At 43.2% G+C, this 12,725-nt stretch overlaps 1 protein-coding gene across 1 annotated transcript in view; it reads right to left on the bottom strand.

Annotated features, from left to right (window-relative positions):
• LOC110520994 (rhophilin-1) overlaps nt 1–12,725 on the bottom strand; it is a 59,392-nt gene that overhangs the window by 18,145 nt on the left and 28,522 nt on the right. Inside the window, exons 10-12 of the mRNA XM_036969226.1 lie at nt 8,751–8,907; nt 8,492–8,617; nt 6,799–6,993 (exon numbers count right to left, since the gene is read on the bottom strand). Coding sequence (XP_036825121.1) covers nt 6,799–6,993; nt 8,492–8,617; nt 8,751–8,907 — 478 coding nt within the window. The remainder of the gene's footprint in view (nt 1–6,798; nt 6,994–8,491; nt 8,618–8,750; nt 8,908–12,725) is intronic.

Here is a 12,725-nt window from a genome sequence, read left to right as displayed (position 1 = left end):
AGAGAATCGGCCCGAGAATTGAACCCTAGCAGCACGAGCTATGAAGATGGATGGGGGGGCAATCAGTTCACATATGGTGTCCAGGGCACAGCTGGGGGCAGAGGGTGGTCTATAGCAAGCGGCAACGGAGAGAGACTTGTTTCTGGAAAGGTGGATTTTTAAAAGTAGAAGGTTGAACTGTTTGGGCACAGACCTGGATAGTAAGACAGAACTCTGCAGGCTCTCTCTGCAGATGATTGCAATACTGCCCCCTTTGGCAATTCTATCTTGTCGGAAAATGTTATAGTTAAGGATGGAAATTTCAGGGTTTTACGTGGTCTTCCTGAGTCAGGATTCAGACACAGCCAGGACATCTGGGTGGTCAAAGTGTGCTTGGGCTTCTAATGTTAACATGCATGAAACCTAGGCTATTACGGTAACAGAAGTCAACAAATGATAGCGCCTGGGGAATGGGAGTGGAGCTAGGCACTGCAGGGCCTGGATTCACCTCCACATCACCAGAGGAACAGAGGAGTAGGATGAGGGTACGACTAGAGGCTAAAATAACTGGTCGCCTAGTACGTTCAGAACAGAGTAAAATTTCTGGGCATGGTAGAAGAGATTAAATGCATAACGTATGATAGGATGTGAACACAGTGAGGGTAAACCTGTGCATAGAGTGACGATGAAAGAGATAATCTCTAGAAAAGCTAATTCAAGCCAGGTGATGTCACCGCATGTGTGGTAGGTAGAACTAAAGTGTTAAATAAGGCGGATTGAGCAGCTAGAGGCTCTACAGTGAAATAAGGCAATAATTACTAACCAAAATCGCATTGAACAAGGCATATTGACGTTAGCAACAGGCATGCGTAGCCGAGTGAACATAGGAGTCCAGTGAGTGGCTTCAGGCAGCAAGCAGCCGGGGCTAGCAAAAGGGCCTTGGAGGGATGTCGCGACAGCAGAAAGTTTGTTGTGGGCCCCTCGTGCTATTACGTCAGCAGACGGATCAGCAGGGCGCCGTGTGGTAAACCAGGCCAATTGGCAAAATTTTTTAAATAGGTGTAGTGGCCAAAGAATTTGTCCGATGGGCCTCTTAAGCCAACAGTCCGATGTGCTCTGGATAGCTAGCAGGCCACGGCTAATATGCAAGCGGATGGGCATTCAGGGGAGAAGGCGACGTGGGCCTAGCAGATGGGCCAAGCAAGGCTAGCGCCAGGCTAATTGGTTCTTGCTTCGGGACAGAAACATTAGCCAGGAGTGGCCACTCGGATATCAGCTAGCTAGCGGCGATGATCCAGGTGGAAAAAAAGGTCGGACTTGAGGTAGAAATCTGGAGAAAAATGTCCGATTTTCTCTGGTTTGGGTTGCGCTGTGCAGACTGGCGAGAGTTGTCCATGCTAGAGGTAGCTGATGACTGCTAGCAGTGGCTAGCTGACTACTAGCTAGTAGCTGGCTAGCTTCTGTTAGAGTTACGGTTCAGAAGACGGATCAGCAGGGTTCCGCGTGGTGAAACCAGGCCAATTGGCAAACAAGGTACAGTGGCCAAAGAATTTGTCCGATGGGCCTCTTTAGCTGACAGTCCGATGTGTTCTAGACAGTAGCGGGCCGTAGTTTGCTAGTAGACAGTTAGCTGGTAGCAAGTTAGCTGGCTAGCTTTTGATGGGGGATCCGGATTCTTAAGTATAAAATAGCAAATCCGTACCACTTGGGTGAGGCGGGTTGCAGGAGAGTATATTCAGTCCGTAGATGGAAAGTGATATTAAAATATATACGAGAAAAAAAATAAGGAAAAACAATGTTTACATGGGACAGGAAGGGACAAGACAATATCACACGTCCGACTGCTACGCCATCTTGGAACATAGAGATTGCCTACGGGCAAGGGATAAGTATGATTTTGGCAGGATGAAGGGGGCTGAGCCCCTTGTAGTCACTTCCAAAGATAACAGGCGCCCTTCCAGAGCACAGTATCCACTTAGTAAAGATGCTAATTGCAGGTATCACACATGTACATGCCTCACTGTTAGGACTAACGCTCCGTGTTCTGTGTCCACTCACCTTGCAACACCCCTATCTGGCCAGTAAGAAAGGCCTCAGGTGATGCTGTTTGCGCTCATGCCCATGTGGTTCCCAATCCTACGACACTGTTGTCTGCAGTTCTAACAACAGCAAATTGGTTTTCAGTTATTGATTTGGCTAATGCGTTTTTTTTTAGCATCCCCGTGGCAACAGATCTTCAGTGCTGGTTTGCTTTTACGTTCCTTGGCAAGAGATTTACTTGGACCGATGGTCCCCATGGGGTACACGGACTCCCCCCCGCAATTTTTTCAACCGCATTGGCACAAAATTGAGGGTTTCCTCCCCCCGGAGGGGAGCACTCTAATACAGTACGTGGATGACTTATTGCTATGCTCTGAGACTCTCCAGTCCTGTGAAACTGACACAAGAGCTCTGTCAGAGAATGGCCAAAGTATCAAAAGAGAAGTTGCAACTAATCTCCCAAACGGTTCAATATCTGGGTCATGATATCACTCCCAGCTGGGCACAGAGAGTGCAATCCATTCTCTCGGTCCCACAGCCTGTTACCAAGCAACACATGTCACTGGTATTGCAGACTGGTATTGCATGAGACTGGTATTGCAGGTTATTGTACAGCGTGCCTGACTTGGCTAAGGTTGTCCAGCCTCTCTCTGATCTCACTTATGGTCACAAAATGGCTATGAATGATAAGATAAAGTGGACCCGAGGGTTTGACGGCCCTGACAAAACTGAAACAACTCATGACTCCTTCCCCATGCTTGGGGCTCCCTAACCACTCTAAACCATTTCATCTGTTGGTGTGTGAGAAAAATGGTTTGGGGTCTTCTGTTTTGACACAGGAACATGAGGAAAGTAGAGACCAGTGGGTTACAATCCTAAACAATTGGACAGTGTGGCGAGAGGTTTGGTGTGTTGTTTAAAGGGCAGTGGCTGCTGCTACTGAAACTGTGTTAGCGTGTGCAGATATTGTGGCTATGTGCCAGTTAACTGTTCACGTCCTACATGCGGTCCATGCTCTTATTTCACAGGCAAAGAGAGCACACCTGACTCCAGGGAGAATCTGAATGTGCTGCTCACAATGTCTCATGTGACCCTGAAGAGGTGCACTGTGCCCAATCCAGCTACACTGTTGCCGACCCCTGATGACGGAGAACCTCACGACTGCACAGCCCTTGTTGAAGATGGTATACAAACCAAGGTCAGACTTAACATGTGTACCAATACAGAATGCTGATTGGGAAAAATTAGTGGATGGTTCAGCTCAGAGGTCTGACAAGGGAGAGCCACTTGTGGCTTATGCTGTAACAGCATCTACCACACTTGAAAGTGCTAAATTGCCCTCACACCTCAGCTCAAGCTGCTGAGTTGTTTGCTCTTATGAGAGCTTGCATTTTGGCTAAAGGGCAAACTGTTACCATTTACACTGACAGTAGATATGCATTTGGCGTGGTACATGCTTTTGGAACAATCTCACATTCGAAATTGGTTGACAACCTTTTCAAAAAAAAAAATCTCACTTTATTTGGAATGGCAAACCAGATCAAGTTAAATGAGAATATTTATATAATAATATTATAAATAATAATTATATAATTAAAACTGAAATATTAAGGCATTAAGCCTCTCTCTTAAAGTCTAATTTGTACTGAAATTGTATATACAGTTTAAATCGGAAGTTTACATATACTTAGGTTGGAGTCATTAAAACTCGTTTTTCCACCACTCCACAAATTTCTTGTTAACAATCTATAGTTTTGGCAAGTCGGTTAGGACATCTACTTCGTGCATGACACAAGTCATTTTCCCCAACAATTGTTTACAAACAGATTATTTCACTTCTAATTCATAGGACTTGTTTTACTGTGGATATAGATACTTCTGTACCGGTTTCCTCCAGCATCTTCATAAGGTCCTTTTCTGTTGTTCTGGGATTGATTTGCACCTTTCGCAACAAAATACGTTAATCTCTAGGAGACAGAACGCATCTCCTTCCTGAGCGGTGTGACGGCTGCTTGGTCCCATGGAGTTTATACTTGCATACTAGTATTTGTACAGATGAACGTGGTACCTTCAGGCGTTTGGAAATTGCTCCCAAGGATGAACCACACCTGTGGAGGTCTACAAATTTGTTTCTGAGGTCTTGGCTGATTTCTTTTGATTTTCCCATGATGTCAAGCAAAGAGACACTGAGTTTGAAGGTAGGCCTTGAAATACATCCACAGGTACACCTTCAATTGACTCAAATTGTGTCAAATTGCCTATCATATGCTTCTAAAGCCATGACCTAATGACCTAACTTTTTAAAGGCACAGTCAACTTAGTGTATGCAAACTTCTGACCCACTGGAATTGGGATACAGTGAAATAATCTGTCTGTAAACAATTGTTGAAAAAATGACTTGTGTCATGCACAAAGTAGATGTTCTAACCGACTTTCCAAAACTATAGTTTGTTATCAAAAAATTTGTGGAGGGGTTGAAAAACTAGTTAATGACTCCAACCTAAGTGTATGTAAACTTCCGACTTCAACTGTATATATGAAATCACATATACTTAACTATTCAGACCCTTTAGTCAGTGCTTTGTTGAAGCACCTTTGGCAGTGAATACAGCCTAGAGTATTATTGGGTATCATGCTAGGCACACCTGTATTTGGGGAGTTTCTTCCATTCTTCTCTGCAGATCCTCTCAAGCTCTGTCAGGTTGGATGGGGAGCGTCACAGCACAGCTATTTTCAGGTCTCTCCAGAGATGTTCGATCGGTTTCAAGTCCGGGCTCTGGCTAGGCCACTCAAGGACATTCAGAGACTTGTCTCGAAGCCACTCCTACATCGTCTTCGCTGTGTGCTTGGGGTCGTTGTACTGTTGGAAGGTGAACCTAAGCCCCAGCCAGAGGTCCTGAGCGCTGTGTAGCAGGTTTTCATCAAGGATCTCTGTACTTTGCTCAGTTCCCCTTTCCCTCGATACTGACTAGTCTCCCAGTCCCTGACACTGAAAAACATCCCATCAGCATGTTGCCACCACAATGCTTCACCGTAGGAATGGTGCCAGGTTTCCACCAGACGCATTCAGGCCAAAGAGTCAATCTTGGTTTCATCAGATATGAGAATGTTGTTTTTCTTGGTCAGAGTCCTGTGGTGCCTTTGGGCAAATTCCAAGCGGGCTGTCATGTGCCTTTTACTGAAGAGTGTCTTCCGTCTGGCCACTTAACCATAACGGCCTGATTGGTGGACTGTTGCAGAGATGGTTGTCCTTCTGGAAGGTTCTCCCATCTCAAAAGAGGAACTCTTGAGCTCTGTAAGTTTGACCGCTGGGTTCTTGGTCACCTACCTGACCAAGGCCCTTCTACCCAGATTGCTCAGTTTGGCCGGGCGGACAGCTCTAGGAAGGGGCTTTGGTGGTTCTAAACTTCTTCCATTTAAGAATGATGGTGGCCACTGTGTTATTTTGGGACCTTCAATGCTGCAGACATTTTTTGGTACCCTTCCCCAGATCTGTGCCTTCGACACAATCCAGTCTCGGAGCAATACGGACAATTCCGTAGACCTCATAGCCTGGTTTAATCTCTGACATGCACTGTCAACTGTGGGACCTTATATAGACAGGCGTGTGCCTTTCCAAATCATGTCCAATCAATTGAATGTACCACAGGTGGACTCCAATCAAGTTGTAGAAACATCAAGGATGATCAATGGAAACAGGATGCACCTGAGCTCAATTTCGAGTCTCATAGCAAAGGGTCTGAATACTTATGTAAATAAGTTTAATTTATAAATTTGCAAATATTTCTAAAACCTGTTTTCACTTGGTTATTATGGGCTATTGTGTGTTGATTAAATAAAAACATTGTCATCAATCACTTTTAGAATAAGGCTGTAACGTAACAAAATGTGGGAAAAGTCAAGGGGTCTGAATATTTTCTGAATGCACTATATATATAGTGTATCATTATACTCTTGGGTACATTATTTTTAGGGCAATATCAGTAGACATTTTACAAATATGAAGGTTCAGGACCCTCATTGCAAAAGGAAATAGAAAGATGGTATTCTACAGGGAAAGATGGGTTAATCTGTGGAGTGTTGGAGTTAAGCTCAGAATGAATGGTAAATTGGCCACTGGGTGAAAATCCAGCACTTGAAGAAAGAGGAAGTTAGAAATATATGTATAATTATTTAACTACAGGTACCGTAGACGACCGCGAAATAGCAGTGGAAGTATTGTCGTCCGTTAGTTTACTCCAATTAGGGTAGGGATGGTAGGGGAGGAAAAAGTATAGAAAAAACCCTAAATAAATGAAAACAATTAAATTGATAGAACCTACAATCTAGGTGGAATAGTAAAGCTGATCTACCCCCTTCCCACTAAATAATAACCACAATCAAGAACACTAAGAGTTGAATGGTGAACACCGCAATAGTTACATTTTGAACACTTCCAAAAGTCTTATTATAACACCAGTTCAGTGGGACTCATATGTTCTCTGAAATTGCACATTTAACACATTCCCAGTTAAATGTACACCATTGATTTTGCTGTGTGATGCATCCCTCCATTAGAGTTCTAGTCACATGTAGAATCTCTGCCAACGCGCATTGAAGCTGTTCTGGCGGCTTGTGGTTACCCAACGCCCTATTAAGACACTTTATGATGGTGTTTCCTTTATTTTTGACAGATATCTGTATCTCTACACATACACATCACTTTACTGAAACACTCACTCACACAACTGCACTCACACAGTCTAATTACTGGTGCTCACACTTACAAAACACACTCACAGTGTATCTCGGGAGCCTCTGCTGTCTCGTCGAAGTCGTCCTCTCGGTCCATCTCAGAGTATTTGTCCAAAGAGCGTTTGTGCACGAAGGAGAGCACCTCCTGTAGAATATCCATCTTCCTTAAGATCTTACATAGACCATGTACTCTCATAGCTTCCTCATGTCTGATCAACGCACGACGCAGGTGGGCCTTACCTAGAGCACTCACGCAAACACAGACACACAGGAAAAGCTTTAGTAGGATCTCACAAAGGCCATGCTTGCGCATCAAATATAGATACAGTTGAAGTCAGAAGTTCACATAAACTAGTTTTAATGACTCCAAACTAAGTGTTTCAACCACTCGTTTGTCAACCACTTCAAAAATGTATTGGCAACAAACTATAGTTTTTGCAAGTTGATGAGGACACCTACTTTTGGCATGACAATTCATTTTTCCAACAGTTATTAAAAGACAGATTATTTCACTGTATCACAATTCCAGTGGGTCAGAAGTTTACATACACAAAGTTGACTGTGCCATTAACCAGCTTGGAAAATTCCAGAAAATGATGTCATGGCTTTAGAAGCTTCTGATAGGCTAATTGACATCATTTGAGTCAATTGGATGTGTCCCTGTGGATGTATTTCAAGGCCTACCTTCAAACTCAGTGCCTCTTTGCTTGACATCATGGGAAAATCAAAAGAAAATGAGCCAAGACTTCAGAAACAAATTTGTAGACCTCCACAAGTGTGGGTCATCATTGGGAGCAATTTCCAAACGCCTGAAGGTACCACGTTGATCTGTACAAACAATAGTACACAAGTATAAACACCATGGGACCACGCAGCCGTAATACCGCTCAGGAAGGAGACGCGTTCTGTCTCCTAGAGATTAACGTATTTTGGTGCGAAAAGAGCAAATACCAGAACAGCAGCAAAGGATCTTGTGAAGATGCTGGAGGAAACAGATACAAAAGTATCTATATCCATAGTAAAACGAGTCTTATATCGACATAACCTGAAAGGCTGCTCAGCAAGGAAGAAGCCACTGCTCCAAAACCGCCATAAAAAAGCCAGACTACGATTTGCAACTGCACATGGGGACAAAGATTGTACTTTTTGGAGAAATGTCTTCTGGTCTGATGAAACAAAAATAGAACTGTTTGGCCATATTGACCATTGTTATGTTTTGGAGGAAAAAGGGGGATGCTTGCAAGCCGAAGAACACCATCCCAACCGTGAAGCACGGGGGTGGCAGCATGTTGTGGGGGTGCTTTGCTGCAGGAGGGACTGGTTCACTTCACAAAATAGATGGCATCACGAGGCAAGAAAAGTGTGTGGATATATTGAAGCAACATCTCAAGACATCAGTCAGGAAGTTAAAGCTTGGTCGCAAATGGGTCTTCCAAATGGAACAATTTAAAGGCAATGCTAGAAAATACTAATTGACCGTATGTAAATCTTCTGACCCACTGGGAATGTGATGAAAGAAATAAAAGCTGAAAAAAATCACTACTATTATTCTGACATTTCACATTCTTATTAAAATAAAGTGGTGATCCTAATTGACCTAAAACAGGGGATTTTTACTAGGATTAGATGTCAGGAATTGTGAAAAACTGAGTTGAAATGTATTTGGCTAAGGTGTATGTAAACTTTCGACTTCAACTGTATGCGTTTGTGTGTGTGTGGTGAGTGCGATCGTTCTCACCCAGTTTGCGTCTCTCCTCGGGGTCTCTGAGCACCTGGCTGAGTGGGGGTCCAGCAGGATTACTGACATGGAGCTGGAGGAGAGCCTTCTCTCCCTCTTCATCACAATCTTCTTCATCAATGGACTCTACGGGACACAACACACACTGGCAGATAGACACACATTTACTGGAATACACACACTCATACTAAAACATACACAAACAGGACAATTTCCGAACCACCACAATCGTCATTCCTGTAATCATGGTGGAACTTACGTGTGCGGTCACAGAGAGCGACAGCAGCATAGTAGTGTGAGAGAGCTCTGAAGTGTTCTGCTTTCACCTGAACCATGGAGGCCCAGGAGAATGGGACATAGTCCTTCACTAAGGGCTGAGACATGGTCTGGAGCACCAAGCTATACACATCTGATACCTATAGCGAGAGAGAGAGTAAAAGACGGATGAAGAGAGACAGGAGAATGGAACATAGGCTTTCACTGGGGGCTGAGACATGGTCTGGAGCACCAAGTTACAATTAAACACAGTCTCAAATAGCCACCTGTCCCTTTTAATAGCCGGTCAACGGCACACACTTCAGCAAATAAACACTGTTTCAAATAAACTCTAGGTCTAAATGAATCATTTACGAGGTCACCATGAATTGTTTACAAGGTTTAATGTTTGATTTGTTACATTAAATAATTCAGTAATGACTCCAAAAAATAAATGGCGATCATCCGTTTTTAAATCGCCAGTAAGAAACAGCTGAGAACTGCTAGCTGGCAAGCACAAAAACAGTAAACAACTTCAGGGGTACATACCCCTAGAAAATCAGCAGTGTGCCATCTAATGGCAAAAGTAAGAACTGACAAATGCACAGTTAAAAAGGAGAATAATATTATTCTGTCAAGGAAAAGAGAGTCATATACACACACACACACACATATATATACAGTGCCTTGCGAAAGTATTCGGCCCCCTTGAACTTTGCGACCTTTTGCCGCATTTCAGGCTTCAAACATAAAGATATAAAACTGTATTTTTTTGTGAAGAATCAACAACAAGTGGGACACAATCATGAAGTGGAACGACATTTACTGGATATTTCAAACTTTTTTAACAAATCAAAAACTGAAAAATTGGGCGTGCAAAATTATTCAGCCCCTTTACTTTCAGTGCAGCAAACTCTCTCCAGAAGTTCAGTGAGGATCTCTGAATGATCCAATGTTGACCTAAATGACTAATGATGATAAATACAATCCACCTGTGTGTAATCAAGTCTCCGTATAAATGCACCTGCACTGTGATAGTCTCAGAGGTCCGTTAAAAGCGCAGAGAGCATCATGAAGAACAAGGAACACACCAGGCAGGTCCGAGATACTGTTGTGAAGAAGTTTAAAGCCGGATTTGGATACAAAAATATTTCCCAAGCTTTAAAGATCCCAAGGAGCACTGTGCAAGAGATAATATTGAAATGGAAGGAGTATCAGACCACTGCAAATCTACCAAGACCTGGCCGTCACTCTAAACGTTCAGCTCATACAAGGAGAAGACTGATCAGAGATGCAGCCAAGAGGCCCATGATCACTCTGGATGAACTGCAGAGATCTACAGCTGAGGTGGGAGACTCTGTCCATAGGACAACAATCAGTCGTATATTGCACAAATCTGGCCTTTATGGAAGAGTGGCAAGAAGAAAGCCATTTCTTAAAGATATCCATAAAAAGTGTAGTTTAAAGTTTGCCACAAGCCACCTGGGAGACACACCAAACATGTGGAAGAAGGTGCTCTGGTCAGATGAAACCAAAATTGAACTTTTTGGCAACAATGCAAAACGTTATGTTTGGCGTAAAAGCAACACAGCTGAACACACCATCCCCACTGTCAAACATGGTGGTGGCAGCATCATGGTTGGGCCTGCTTTTCTTCAGCAGGGACAGGGAAGATGGTTAACATTGATGGGAAGATGGATGGAGCCAAATACAGGACCATTCTGGAAGAAAACCTGATGGAGTCTGCAAAAGACCTGAGACTGGGAAGGAGATTTGTCTTCCAACAAGACAATGATCCAAAACATAAAGCAAAATCTACAATGGAATGGTTCAAAAATAAACATATCCAGGTGTTAGAATGGCCAAGTCAAAGTCCAGACCTGAATCCAATCGGGAATCTGTGGAAAGAACTGAAAACTGCTGTTCACAAATGCTCTCCATCCAACCTCACTGAGCTCGAGCTGTTTTGCAAGGAGGAATGGGAAAAAATGTCAGTCTCTCGATGTGCAAAACTGATAGAGACATACCCCAAGCGACTTACAGCTGTAATCGCAGCAAAAGGTGGCGCTACAAAGTATTAACTTAAGGGGGCTGAATAATTTTGCACGCCCAATTTTTCAGTTTTTGATTTGTTAAAAAAGTTTGAAATATCCAATCAATGTCGTTCCACTTCATGATTGTGTCCCACTTGTTGTTGATTCTTCACAAAAAAATACAGTTTAATATCTTTATGTTTGAAACCTGAAATGTGGCAAAAGGTCGCAAAGTTCAAGGGGGCCGAATACTTTCGCAAGGCACTGTATATATACATATACACACACACACCACACACACACACACACACACATACATACATATACATACATATATATGAGAGAGAGCGAGAGAGAGAGAGAAATGTGACAGTGTGCAAATGATAACAGTGCAGAAAAGGGAGAAATGTATTAAAATGCAGGAAGTGATGAATGCTGAAATTAAACAATTAACTATGCAAATCAGCAAAAGCTGTGCATTAAATAGACGCCTAACTCAAATAGAAGCCAGTCTGTAATAAGTGACTGTTGAGTTCAGTGATTTAAGCAAATAAATGCCCGGGCTATTAATTTAAGTTTTACAGTATATAGGTCTTATACCTACAGAGAGAGAGCGAAAGACGACACAGGACAGGCTATGCTAACTCTGCTCCTGGGGAAAGGTAGAGAAAGAGATGGATTTCCTATTACACTGTGAAAAATATTTGGACCTAAGATTGTTTTATTTTATAGTTTCAAATTCGTTGCAATGAATGAATCTTTTTACCAAAAACTATAAAAAAAATATATTAATTGGATGAAAAAACAAAATGTGTAGTTTGGGCAGACAAGGACAGTATGTGGTCTCCTGCCACAACCAGAGGGCCAGCCAGTGAAAAGTACAATGCAACAATAGTATTTGCAATTTTGTTTTGTTTTGGCTTTCATACACTATACATACAAAAAAACATGTGGACACCCCTTCAAATCAGTGAATTCTGCTATTTCAGCCATACCCGTTGCTGACAGGTGTATAAAAATCGAGCACAGCCATGCAATCGCCATAGACAAACATTGGCAGTCGAATGGCCTTACTGAAGAGCTCAGTGACTTTCAACGTGGCACTGGCATAGGACGTCACCTTTCCAACAAGTCAGTTTGTCAAATTTCTGCCCTGATCGAGCTGCCCAGGTCAACTGTAGGTGCTGTTATTGTGAAATGGAAACGTCTAGGAGCAACAACGGCTCAACCGCGATGTGGTAGGCCACACAAACTCACATAACGGGACCGCCGAGTGCTGAAGAGCATAAAAATAGTCTCATTTGTTGCAATACTCACTACCAAGTTCCAAAATGTCTCTGGAAGCAAAGTTAGCACAAGAACTGTTCGTTGGGAGCTTCGTGAAATTGGTTTCCATGGCCGAGCAGCAGCACGCAAGCCTAAGATCACCATACGCAATGCCAAGAGTCAACTGGAGATGTGTAAAGCATTGAGTAGGAATAATTGTCTGGGGCTGTTTTTCATGGTTCGGGCTAGGTCCCTTAGATCCAGTGAAGGGAAATCTTAATGCTACAGCATACAATGATATTCTAGATGATTCTGTGCTTCCAAGTTTGTGGCAACAGTTTGGGGAAGGCCCTTTCCTGTTTCAGCATGACAAAGCCCCCGTGCACAAAGCGAGGTCCATACAGAAATGGTTTATCAAGATTGGTGTGGAAGAACTTGACTGACCTGCACAGAGCCCTGACCTCAACGCCATCAAACTCTTTGGGATGAATTGGAATGCCGACTGCGAGCCAGGTCTCATCGACCAACATCGGTGCCCGACCTCACTAATACTCGTGGCTGAATGGAAGCAAGTCCCCGCAACAATGTTCCAACATCTAGTGGAAATCCTTCCCAGAAGAGTGAAAGCTGTAATAGCAGCAAAGGGGGGGACCAACTCCATATTAATGCCCATGATTTAG

Source organism: Oncorhynchus mykiss, chromosome 30, assembly GCF_013265735.2.
Source record: "Oncorhynchus mykiss isolate Arlee chromosome 30, USDA_OmykA_1.1, whole genome shotgun sequence".
NCBI classification, from domain to species: domain Eukaryota; kingdom Metazoa; phylum Chordata; class Actinopteri; order Salmoniformes; family Salmonidae; genus Oncorhynchus; species Oncorhynchus mykiss.
This window is presented reverse-complemented; position numbering and strand designations above follow the sequence as displayed.